The sequence below is a fragment of the Serinus canaria genome, chromosome 1 (genome assembly GCF_022539315.1).
Source record: "Serinus canaria isolate serCan28SL12 chromosome 1, serCan2020, whole genome shotgun sequence".
Taxonomy (NCBI): Eukaryota; Metazoa; Chordata; class Aves; order Passeriformes; family Fringillidae; genus Serinus; species Serinus canaria.
Genome location: NC_066313.1, coordinates 51,549,109 through 51,561,454, shown reverse-complemented (window position 1 = coordinate 51,561,454; position 12,346 = coordinate 51,549,109). Strand labels below are relative to the sequence as shown.

Genomic DNA, 12,346 nt, shown 5'->3' with positions numbered 1-12,346 from the left:
TCCCTGGGTGGTTTTAGGAGACCACTGCTAGGGCTTCCATGCCCTTGACTCTCTAAACACTCTCGATGAACTCCAGGTTACCTTTCACAATGTCATGGGTGCCCATGTGGTTGGGCAACAAGAGGTACTAGGCCAAGGTCCAGACTAGCCTCAGCAGACTCTCTGCAATACCTGACATCTGAGTTCCCAGCAAGTGACAAACTGACAAACCTCTCAAGTCATCAAGCCAAGACTGCAGACGGGTGCCTCCATCCCCCACAGGAAGGAGCCTTCAGCCATCATCACCCACGACTTCCTCCCACTGTCAACAACTGTTCAGGATCATCTGTCTCCAACACCTCCCCTGACAGAGCTTGCTCTTCCTCATCTGTTACCATGGCACTATACCTATCCTATAAATGCACATCTGCAGGCAGAGAAGGAGCTGCCTTCTGTTGCCAGCATTCACAAGCTTCAATTCCTCCCCATCTTAGAAGTCTCTATCCACTACTTACTCAAATGCAGCTTCTAGCTGTCCCTCTTTCCCTGCAATGTGCTCTTCTACTCTGTAGAGACCATTAATCTCCTGTTTCTACTCCCTGTGGTTCTGCAGCCTGCTCATCTCCTGCTGTCACATCACCTGGCAGCTCGGCACCCTGAGGACAGCAGAATCCAAAAGATGAAGCCACCATCATGTGCTGCACCAGGCTCAGGGAAAAGTCCAAGTCACTCCCTGCAATCCAACATCTGCCACATTATCCCTCTGGAGCTCTGTCTGGGCTAGTGTCCCATGAGCCAGGCACAGTTGCTCCAGCCAGGGTGGCAATGCATGCTTTCAGGAGCATCACTGCACCCACTCCAGCTGTCTTTAGAGTGCTGGGTGCCTTCTTCCCCTTGCATGCTAACTGCTGCATTAACTGCTAAACTCTTGTCAGTCACTCCACATCATAACACTCTCGCAAATGTTTTGCAATACTATGACCAGCAATGTTAATGCAATAGGAAAAAAACAAAAAAAGGTTTGACATGAAGCAAAGTTATCATTTTTTAAAGGAGGAATTATTATTATTTCTAGCTTTTTTAAAGTTAGAAATAATTCCTCCTTCCAAAACATCAAAAAACCTTTTTGCTATTTGCTACAGACAATTCTTTTGCTTTTTGCAGATTTGTGTTCTACACAGTACAAGCACAGTGGCATTTACCAGCATACAAAGGCACATCAACTCCTACTCTTTTCCTAGACAGCACTTAGTCTCAAAGACACACCACAGATAGTCTTATGACGTATGCCAGGAAAAGGCAGTTTTAAAATAATTATGCAGAGGATGTGTTCTCTTGCAGAACAACAAATAATCATTAAAGGGCCTCCTCTCTTTCCAAGTTATTTCTTTAAATACTCATTATACAAGCAAATGAGAAAAGTGAAGAAGCTGAAGAAATGATATGGCACTATTCCCTGCCTGCAATTCTGCTTCCCTGAAGATAAAAAGCACATGACTTTGTCTCTAGTCATTTGATTTCAGCTCCTTAGTTGAGTTTGAGTCAGAATTTTCTCATTGTAATGTGTTCTAGGATGACCCTGCTTGATCAAGGAGATTGGACCAGATGACCCACTGTGGTCCCTTCCAACCATATTCATTTTGTGAATCATTTCTGACCAAAAACTTGACACTGCTCTACTGGTTCAACCTGGATACCACTTTAAAACTTTTTACTTTTAAAACTAATACCATTATCTACTGGTACAGAAGAGGTAAAGATTTTTGGGCAGATGTTCAGTATTGCAAGGGACTTCAGAGATTGAAAAAGATCTAAATCAACACATCTGCTGAAGAGTGTCACATTGATTCAGGAAAGGGATATGCAGACCTGCTCCCTATAAAAGTCCTCAATGGTAGCAAAGCCATTTTCAAAACAAACCTAATCTCTGTGACTTGATCTATTTTAACAAATTAGGAGAACTTTCCAGTTCCCAGATCTAGGGGCAGGTGACTGCCAAATACCTCCATTTCAGCACTGCACTCCAGCATGTACTGTGGAAGATGGAAAAAATCTTTGGTGTATACTATAACAATATCTCCATCCAAATTATCAGGAAGAGCAAGTTCAGCCTGGATACAGCCTGTCAAGTTGCAGATAAAGCATTTTATTATCTCTCTGTATTGCTTCTGAAATAGCACTTATAAAGAAGGATATTCTTGTGGACTCCTTATTAAAATGCTCTTCCCAGTGCAGTCACATGTCCCACAGGGCCTCTTGTACAGCTCATCTAACACTTCACTGAGAGCTGCTCTCTGCACAAGTGCCCTGTCCCCAGGGTCACAAACAAGTTCTGCAGTGCCCTCACACTCCCCCATGATGACGGAAATGACGGGTCCACAGCCTACCAAAAAGTGGGAATGAAGTAATTATGCTGCCTTTAGAGGGAGAATATTATTTGCCTCAAGCTTTTTTCACCAGGTGACAGAAAACAGAACATGAAGGAACCTTCAGAGGTCAAACCCACCTCTCTTCCCAGGCAGCCTGACTTAGAGAAGGAGGTAACACAGATAATCACCAGCCTTACTATAGCCATGGGATTACACAGCTATAGACAGCTGGAAAGTGTTTATTTCTACATAAGGACTGATCTAATTCACCTCCATTAAAGAACTGAAGAGTAATGCTAGTTGTCACACTAGGGAGCTGAAATCAAAGAGCAGAAATTTAGTCAATATAACATCTCTAACGATAAAAAACACTTCAGAATTTTTGATCCACATTAAAACCTATTAGTGGAATCAAAATACAGCATACAAGAGCCAAGTCATTATTTAAAATTAAGACAGGTCTCCACCCATGTGCTGTGGGTTAACCCTGGTAGGTAGTTTAGCCCCATATAAGCCTATTTACTCACTTCATTCCCAGTGGAAATGGAGACACAATCACAACGACAAAACAGGCAAAACTTGTGGGCTGAGATAAAGACATTAATAAGTGAAGCAGAACTGTGTGTGCAAACAAAATAAAACAATGAATTAATTCATTATTTCTTATTGACAGGCAGGCATCTAGCAATCCCCATGAAAGCAGGACTTCACCCCATGCAGCAGGGATTTGGAAAGCCAAATATCGTATCTGTCAATGCCCCCTTTTTCCCCTTCTTCCTCCCAGCTTTTACTGCTGAGCAAGATGTCATATGGTCTGAGGTGTCCCTTTGGTCAGCTGGTGTCAGCTATCCCAGGGTGTCCCCTCCCATCTTCTTGTGCACCCCAGCCTGCTCACTTGGTGGGGCAGTGTGAGAATAAGATAGGCTTTGCTGTGTGAGCACCATTCAGCAGTAACTAAACTGTGGGTTTTCAACACTAGTTTGGTCACAAATCCAAAGCACAGCACCAGTGGAACTGCTAGAAAGGAAATTAACTCTATCCCAGCCAAAACCAGGGCACCAAGAAAGAAAGAGAATGACTAGTGAATTTCTCCATAAGCACACCCTCCTGAACAATTAATGAAAGCAACAGTGACAGATACAGGGGTGTACTGTAGATTGATATACACAGAAACAAAAAGAATGTGTAACAGAGGGAAGGAGGGAGGGAAGAGGCATTATAAGAAAAAGAAATAAAAAGGCATGTACAACACAGAATTAGTACCACACACAGGACTTCACAGAGCAGCCAACCTTAGCAAATCAAGAGCATGTTATTTGGACACATAAAACCTTCAGCTCCAATGCTGTAGACTCATAAATGTTGTTGCAAAAGTGTTGCAATGCATTAACTTTTAAAAGCCTGAGACACATAGTTAGGAATAGTAAGTAGGACATCAATAAGCAAATCAACAAACAAACATTAAATAAAACAGCATGCTGCTGATGATGTTACTAATCACAGAATACATCACCTAATGAAGTTAGGTGATTCAAATGGTTTGAAGTTAATCACCTCAAATCATCTGAATTATAAACTGCTAGATGTTTCCATGTCTGAATGAAAATACTATTAAAGACACAACAGCAATATGTTGGAAGAGTATCTCATGGCCTCTGGGGTCTTTAATATTAACAACCTTTCTAAAAGTAAACAAAAGACTAAAAAACAACTCACCTGATTGCCCGTTTCTGTCACTATCTCCTCTTTGGCAACTTCAGCCCGTTCCTTATTTCGGCAAATCAGATGAACCGTGCCACCTGGTGGATTGCAACAAGAAAAGCATTTGATAATTAATTACTAACTGCATTTGGGGGAGACATCAGCATTTTAATTAGGTGAGATACTGGATATAAGAAAAAAGCTGGAATATTTCTGCTTGGCTTTGGTTCCTGTGAAGGCAGGCAGGGTCATCACACAAGGAAAAGGCCACTGCACTCTAAGTACTGTGCTCAAACCATTTCTGTCAAGTCTGTACATCATGTTTAGTGGGTGAAATACCAGGGCTAAATGGGAAATTGGAGCTAAGGCATCTGTATCATAGAAGCTTTTTAAAATATACACCTTAGGAAGTTCAGTAAAGGGCTCGAACAACACAAGTGACTAGAATTGCTCCTCAGAAAGGAAATGAAAGTGCCAGGTATCAGAATTCTCAGCAGTGGGAGTTAAGACAACAACTATGGCCTCAATTGCAGCTCAGGAGGCTCAGGTCATCTGAATTATTTTTCATCAGAAAAATAATTTTCAGTAGGTTTCTTCTCAATAGACAGGCTTTCTCAAGAGGATGCATAATTTGCATTCTTGCGGGTATCAAGCAGAGAGACACAGCAATGACTGGTTTGATCTACTGTTGCCAACAGTCCTGCTCCAAGAGAGATGCTGGACAAGGTGACCTCTAGAGGTCTCTTCCAACCAGTTTTTCCATGAAAGGAAGACACAAGGCAAGGCTCTTCTCAGAGACCTGGATACTTAACACAATCTCACCACTTAATCATATTAAAGAAAGCCTTCAAACACAAGACAAAAGTACAACTAGGCAACTTTTTTTTTTTTTGCATCATATTCTCTGATTAACACATCGCTTGTAACAATTTCAGTCCTAGGCATACCTACACTCTTTACTTCTGCCTGTTTTAAAAGGTGTTTTAGGGATTGTTAGCAGATCACCTCTAGAAAGGTGAAGGAATTAATCCCTAACAGAAACATAATTAATCCATAATAGAAACAAAAACTGTGTTGGGTCACATTTTTTAATGCCCAGAACCCAAATGCAGAACACCAAGTCTACCTTGGGATGATACAGTCACACACTGCAAAGCCCAGTCTAGGGTCTGATAATGAAACCTTTTGTCCACAAGAGTGGTTTTTCCACTGAGCACCAAGAGAGGGGGGAAGTTTAGGTGTGACAGACACATTAGGAAATGAATTTCTGTGTATTTTCTTTAGTAAAGATTTGAACTATTTGAACTTAAAACATGGGAATAAGTCAGAGTAGTTGGGAGAAGACTGTATCAAGCTGGAAGTGCAGTTCACAAGACATGGAGGAAAGCCCAAATCCCAATACCCATAAAATACCGATTCAGAGAAAAGCTGAACTCAGACTACAGCAATTGTCAGCAAGATCATCATTAGTTAGAAATATCCAAGTGCTTGAAGGTAAAGCCAACAGAACCTGATTGTTCCTCTGCTGAGTTGGAACTCTTTATTTGCTCCTTGTGGTGTACTTGAAGAGATTCAACTAGAAGCCTGAGCCCAAACAGCTGACACTGAGTTTCAAAGTGAGATGTTCAAGGATGGGACCAGGAAGTCATTTTAACTTCATATGAACAGAAATGCCCATATAACATATCAGACACACCAAATTCCATACAGATCCAGCCAGCTTTCCAACTTGCAAAACCTGGTAGAGAAATCCATTTGTGAGCAGAACAGTCACCTGACAAAGCAAAACTTACATAAAGTGATTATGTAAAATAGCAGTGATGGGAACCTGACATCAATCACAATCTGGCACTGATGTAGATCTTAAACCAAAGACTCTTTGATGCTAACAGTTTTGAATTAGTTTCATTTAACTCAGTCGTCATTTTCCTTCATAAGATAGCTATGAAACCTAAGCACACAGAGCAAAGAGCCACAAGCTCCTCCCCTTCATTCTACATGCCAAAACTCCTGTCACTCTTGCGCAACAGGAATTACTTTGTCAACTCTGTAAGGGATTAGGTTTATCCTTCAGCAGCAGCTAGGCCCAGTTTACATCATGTCCTTGCGTACAGACAGCAACGCAAAACATAATTACATGTAATCAGCCAAAGGGCACAAACTCCAGGGTATTATCATTAAGATCACAAACATTGATCGCTACATTGTTTTTTTTTTTTAATGACCTCCCATCTCATTTTTGTAAAGACAATTGCTTTCTTTCATCGTAGGATACATTTGCAGATTCCTCAGTTCAAATTCAGACAGGCTGCTACTTGTACCAAATTAACCTGAAACAGACACTGATCTATCACCAACATCCTTAGATGCCACTGTAACACAGATAGTTTTGGTAAACACGCACTTGAAAAACAATTTACAGCTCCTCTCTGCTAATTTGGTTTCCTTATCCCAGTTTTCAGTGCACTGATTGTGCTTAAACCTCTAACCCACACTAAGATCCCTGTGAAATGACAAATGACGCCACATCCCAGGGATTTGTGCTTGTTTGTAAGTGCTGGAAGCCAAACCTGCTGCCTTCCATCGGCCCTGTAAGCCTCCTGGGAGCTCCACAGCAGCCCTACTCACCTCTCCTCGCTATCTCCTTGGCAGTGGCCTTGCCAATGCCACTGTTTGCCCCAGTGACCAGGAAGGATCTTCCAGCCACATCCACCTCCACATCAGCTGGGTTGAAGCGCTTGGAAGCAGACTCGTAACCACCTCTGAACAAATCAAGAGACACCTGTGAGAAAGCAGAAGCAAACCCTTCCAAAATAAACACATGTGTGGGTTGAAAAGCACTTGTCTCTCACAGCTCAGCATCCAGTAATTGCCCTATTTACTCCCTGTACCCATGGGGCAGGCCACAAATACCAGTGACACTGCGAACAGCAGTGTATCCCAGAATCATTAAGGTTGGAAAAACGTCCTTAAGATCATCAAGTCCAACCATCAACCCACGTTCACCAACACTTCCAGGGATGGTGTCTGCATCCTTCCCCGGGCAGCCTGTTCCAGTACTTTCAATGAAAGCGACAACTCGTGGGGCCATTTGGCCGCCCCACGCCACCCAGCCCTCACCTCGACCCTCGGGGGGCGGCCGGAGCCGCAGGGCGGGCCGGGCAGGGCAGGGCCGGGCGGCCCTCACCGAGTGGGGCTGGAATCCGCCCGCCTTGGCGGGGGTGGGCAGCCGTGCATACAAGCCCCACATAAACACGGCCTCACCGCAGGTAAGCGCTTGCGGACAGACAGGAACAGCCCAGCCCGGGCGCTGCGCCCGCCCCACGCCGCCTCCCGCGCCCCGGGCGGCCGCCGCCCGTACCTCGTGTACTCCCGCAGCCCCTTCACGAACCACACGGTGTTGCGGTACCAGGACATGGCGCTGCTGCCGCCACCGCCCCCGCAGCCGGGCCGGCCCCGCCTCTGCCCTTACATAAAGCTCCCGGCCGGCCCGGCGGCGTTAGGTAAGGGCTGAGGGGCGGCCCGGCCAGGCCCGGCCGCCCTGACGGGAGTGCGCGAAGCAGAACAGCCCGTGTGGTAATAGGGGAAGTGGTGACACCTTCCTCCTTAGCAGCAGTTTGCGGGCTGGTTCTTCGTATCCTCTCTGTTTTCTCCGCTGCTTCATTAGCCCCGAAGGATAGCTGTAGCCAGCCCCTGCCTTGCTGCAGGCGGCTGTGCCTGGAGAAGGCGGTGCGGATGAAGGATAGAGGATTTCCCAGGGCTCCAGCTTGGGGCAGATGCTGCCGCTGGCTGAGGCGGGACTGCAAACGGGCTGCTGTGTTTTGGGAATGGGGAGCCGTGCTACAGGCCTGCATCCTCTGCCCTGGAAAGCTGCCAAAGGGATGCTCCCAGAGAAATATGAAAAACTATGCCGTGCCACATGAAGTAGCATTTTACGTAACAAATCCATTAAATACCTAGCTCCTACTGGTGAAGTGAAGTGTTTCAGTAAGGAAAGGATACACCAGTGGCTGTTGCAGTAAGAGGAGTGAAATTCAAAGTGTTTTCAGTTTATGTTCGTTGGACCTATGAAGCCCAGGAGAAGCACTTAGAGTTGCACATCTGGATAGCCCACGTTAGCAATAAGGAAATTGTCATTATAGGTATAACTATACTTTGAATTATGCAAAAGGTCTATGTGCTTAGAAAGTTTTGTGTGCAAGTTGGATAAATTAATGTATTTTATAAGGTATGCAGGGCCACATGCAGATAAGCTCCTTTGGGAAGCCTATCTAAGTTTTCAAGAGCTTAAGTTACCTGATTTCAATAACACAGATAGTAAAGAAATGGGAATAGTCTCTCTTTTTTGATGCTGTATTATAGCCTGATGCTTCTTTTTCTAAATCTTTAAATCTCTTTGCTCTAGCAAAGGCCTTGTACTAAAGTCTTCCACTTTTCTCAGCATGAGATGTGAGTATTAGGCTCATACAAAAGGCACTTCCCACCATGAAGTTACAACTTTTGAACTCACCTCTGTCTGCTTGTACTGTACATTATATGTGAAGTAACAGTTTCTAGAGGGCAAAGAGACACATTTTCACAGTGATATTTTCTTCCATGCAGAGGCCATCCAGCTACATGTTGTACCTTTTCATGAAATCTGAAAATGCTTGTTCTTAAAGCAATTGAAAGACTCTATTAAAAAATTTAAATGCAGTAAGACAGTATTCCCTTGTCATTTCTGTGTTTACCCTATTCATTTCTTAAGAACTGTGATTATGGCTTAGTACAAGCAAAATGGGATGATGTCTCTGATGTGTTTTGTTTGTAGTTCCAGCCTGTGCTCTCATAAATTGGGAGGTTCATCTGTGCAGTCTGCCAGCCTCTGAAAGGAAATGGGGTGCATGCAGATACACAGAATTCCTCACAGGCTGAACCATTTGGACTGTGATCAGCATGATGCTGGATGATGCAGCCCTGAGGTGCTAACCAATGTGAGTATGCCTGCCAGAAGCTGTCTGTGAGTCAGACACAAAAAAGAGATTATGGCAGGCGGAGAATCTGAGCAGCTCATAATATTTTTGGGGTTAAGCAGTAATGGGCAATTACAGCATGTTACTCATACTGAGATTACAGAAGTTGTTTGAATGTAATGTTGGTTACCAGTGTCATCCTGGTACATACACAATTTTCTCAGAGAATATTATATAAATACTGCAATGCCCCTACTACAATGTTAGCGTTACCCTTCTAACAAATGGTATTTTAAGGACATTTTGTAGATACCCAGAAAGTATGCCCTTTCCAGAGTGCACCAGTCCCTGAGCACATTCAGCTGCAAGATTTCTGCTTAGAAACAATTGCTTTTTCTGTTCTGAGGGCCTAAGCTTGCACCCAGATGTGAACTGTCATAGCACTCTCTGTCTGGGCAGCCTCATAGAGTCAATCATTAAGGCTGGGAAAGACCTCCAAGATCATCAAGTCCAACCTTCACATCAAAAGCAAGCTGTTGCACACTGTCCTAACACCACCTAGATGTTTCTGTTGCCTCATTTCATCCCCTGAGGTGTTTTGCTCCTGTTCTGTTGTTCCAAAGGCAGGAGGCTGTTGAGATTGTGTAAGTGCTCTCTGCTAACCAGCCATCACAGTGATGAAGGGTTGTACAGGAGAAAGGCAAGATGTCATTTTGCCAAGAGCTGGGTGCTGCTAATGATGGGCCTGCATCTCAGTACTCTCACAGGCAAAATTTCTGCCCACTTCAAAAGTTTTGACCACATATCTTGCTTTCTGTACTGAATTCTAGGTTGATACATCTTGTTAGCTGAATTAGAACCTATTCTGGAGCTTTACAAATTCAAGAAGTTACAGCTTCTGGTTTCATTCTTGACTGCTGGTAGCTTAGCAGTTAACTCCAACAGGATGCTGCTCTGAACATGAGGGATTTTTTTAGACAAAGAATTTTTCTCTTGGATTGGCATCCTACATCTCAGACCCCTATCAGAGCCAGCAACAGGTATATTTGTGTCATATAGAGCTGAAAGTGGGACAGCCAGTCTCTTGAGCTCCTAATATTTCCCTAATTTGAGGACAGAATAAAATGGCTTCACCCAGGCTAATAAACACAACTCGGTGTTTATCCCTGATGAAACATATCCAAGTTAATTCTTTCCCCTATATCTATGCTATCAAATGCTCCATTGCATATTCTCAGGCCTTGATCCTCTTATTGCCCACAGGCAAAAGATTGTTGATGCTCAGGTCACAGTAAATATTAAGGAATACTTCTGTCCAAAACAAGCTCCAATGTCATCATGAATAGTTTGCTCAGAGCAGTTTTTTCCCAAATGCTACCTGTGAGGGTGCACCAGGGTTAACACTACACAGCTTGGCTTGGCTCTGGTGTTCCTGTGTTCTGGTGCATGCAAGCCCTCCATGACTGCAGGTAATCCTCCAAGCACAAAAATTCTGGAGTGTTGTGGCTGTGAGCCTCCAGACTTTAGGATTTTTCATGGAGTAATGAGCTGAGAATCTCAATTTCCTTAAAACACAAGAGCTGGTGAAAAATACCTCTCTGACACTCAGCTGGGCTAACGTGAAAAACACAGCTTAGACTTGATTTGTCTTTGTACCTGTCAAATAGCAAGAAGTTTTAAGCAAAGTTTTAATTACTTCTAGCACAAAGGAAAGTTGAAAATGCTGATTGCTGTTAAGGGCTGTGCATTTCAGCGTGTTTCATATTTTCTTCTCAGGGGACAGATCTAAAAGTAGAGTACTCAAGAGCTGAAAAGCAATTATATATTATACAAGATGTTTAAAACAGCTTCAAGGCCATTTTACCAATCTCTTTTATTATCCTTTTTATTATCCTTTTTCTCCCCCACCCCTTTTTTTTTTTTTTTTTTTTTTTTTTGGTTAGAGGTTAAAAACTTGGTCTTAAGGGCAACTGGCTCATTTGCTTGCTTCCTTCCAGGGATCTGGCAGGCTGTTGGGCATTCCTTCCTTTCCTTGCAGTTACTAATTTTCTAATTAAGTCTCTGTGCCTGCCCCTATTAAATCAATCAGAACTGATTCAGTTGCCACTGATTGCAGTGGGAACAGGCACAGGCTTTAAGGGTCGGGTTTGAAGGAAAGCTCTGCATCTCTAATTGGGGCCAGGTTTCCAAAGGAAGTGTGCAAGCCACTGCAGTGGGAGCTGCTCCCAGCCCTGTTTTTACTGTGCTGGCCTCAGCTCTTGGATGTAGAACACTTGAAGACTCTGCTTTAGAAACTTGGCACAGCCCCAGTGAGTGTAATAGCAATCAAGAGCTGTCAGCAGCCTGGGGAGAGGCAGTTGCCACTTGTCCTGTTGTCTGGATGAAGCAGAGGGTTTGGTGAGCGGTTGAGGAACATAAAGTCCCTGTGGTCTCAGGGACATGTCTGAAGTGCTTGTGGTAGTAGCAGGGTGAGAGAAGCAAAAGCTGCTCATCCTGAGTGCAGGGAAGGGTTGAAGTTCTGGCATGTGTTGTGTTTTTGTGAACAGTAGGGTGTTTTCTTTGTTGTGTACCTAAGTCATCACCAAGTTTGCCAGCTGCTGTCATCAGCAGTGTTGTTTCCAGCGAAGAGTCAGTCAGGCTTTCCCCAGACCAAATAGTCTTTTATTACTGAGGAACAAGTGTGGCAGTATGACATCATATCTATCACTCATTGCTCAGGGACCAGTAAAAGGAATCTCATGCTGTGCCTTATCAGAAGTACCAGTTTGCTTTATTAACTGCTGAGGGCCCTGGTATCTGGGAGCCAGCAGGGCTTCCCAGTGTTAGGCATGTCCTGGTAAAGAGAGGGGCTGCTTAGTGTCCTCCCAAAGTGAAAAGAATTGGCTGGCAGAAGCAACTAAACCTGCTGCTAACCTAGTTAATCTCCTATATATCAAATAATTTATGTAAGCTGAAGTGTATACAATTATTTTAAAAATAATAGGATTGCTTAGGATATTTTCAAAGTAATAAAACTGAAACGTTATAGTTGATATGCATCCTAAAGAATAATTTTTTTAGTCAGTAAAGGATAATTTTGTGATTTCCATGACTGAAAAATTCTTTATGATCCTATAGTAAACAATATACTTGAATGCATACATGTTTCTTGCTAGGTTGTGGCAGTAATGCAGTTATCTAAACTAACATTTTCTTCGGCTACCTGTTTTTCTTCTTACTGCTCTTCTTCTGGATCTTTCTGTTCTTACTACCAGCTGTTGGACAGGAATGCTTCCAGACTTATTGACTCAGGTGAGTCCTGCTACACTTTTTTTATTCTTCTGCAAATCTTACTGCTTATTAGCA

General features: G+C 43.5%; 1 protein-coding gene across 4 annotated transcripts in view; it reads right to left on the bottom strand.

The window, feature by feature from the left end:
* DHRS12 (dehydrogenase/reductase 12) overlaps positions 1-7,583 on the bottom strand; it is a 29,263-nt gene extending 21,680 nt beyond the window's left edge. Inside the window, exons 1-3 of one of the 4 annotated variants that reach the window (XM_030234962.2) lie at positions 7,411-7,583; positions 6,678-6,811; positions 4,065-4,147 (exon numbers count right to left, since the gene is read on the bottom strand). In XM_030234962.2, coding sequence (XP_030090822.1) covers positions 4,065-4,147; positions 6,678-6,811; positions 7,411-7,466 — 273 coding nt within the window. In that variant the 5' untranslated portion in view covers positions 7,467-7,583. Of the gene's footprint in view, positions 1-2,875; positions 2,967-4,064; positions 4,148-6,677; positions 6,812-7,410 lie in introns of those variants that run through there. The other 3 variants (XM_030234961.2, XM_050979155.1, XM_050979153.1) reach the window with 3 other exon arrangements.
* Positions 7,584-12,346: the final 4,763 nt, after the last annotated feature.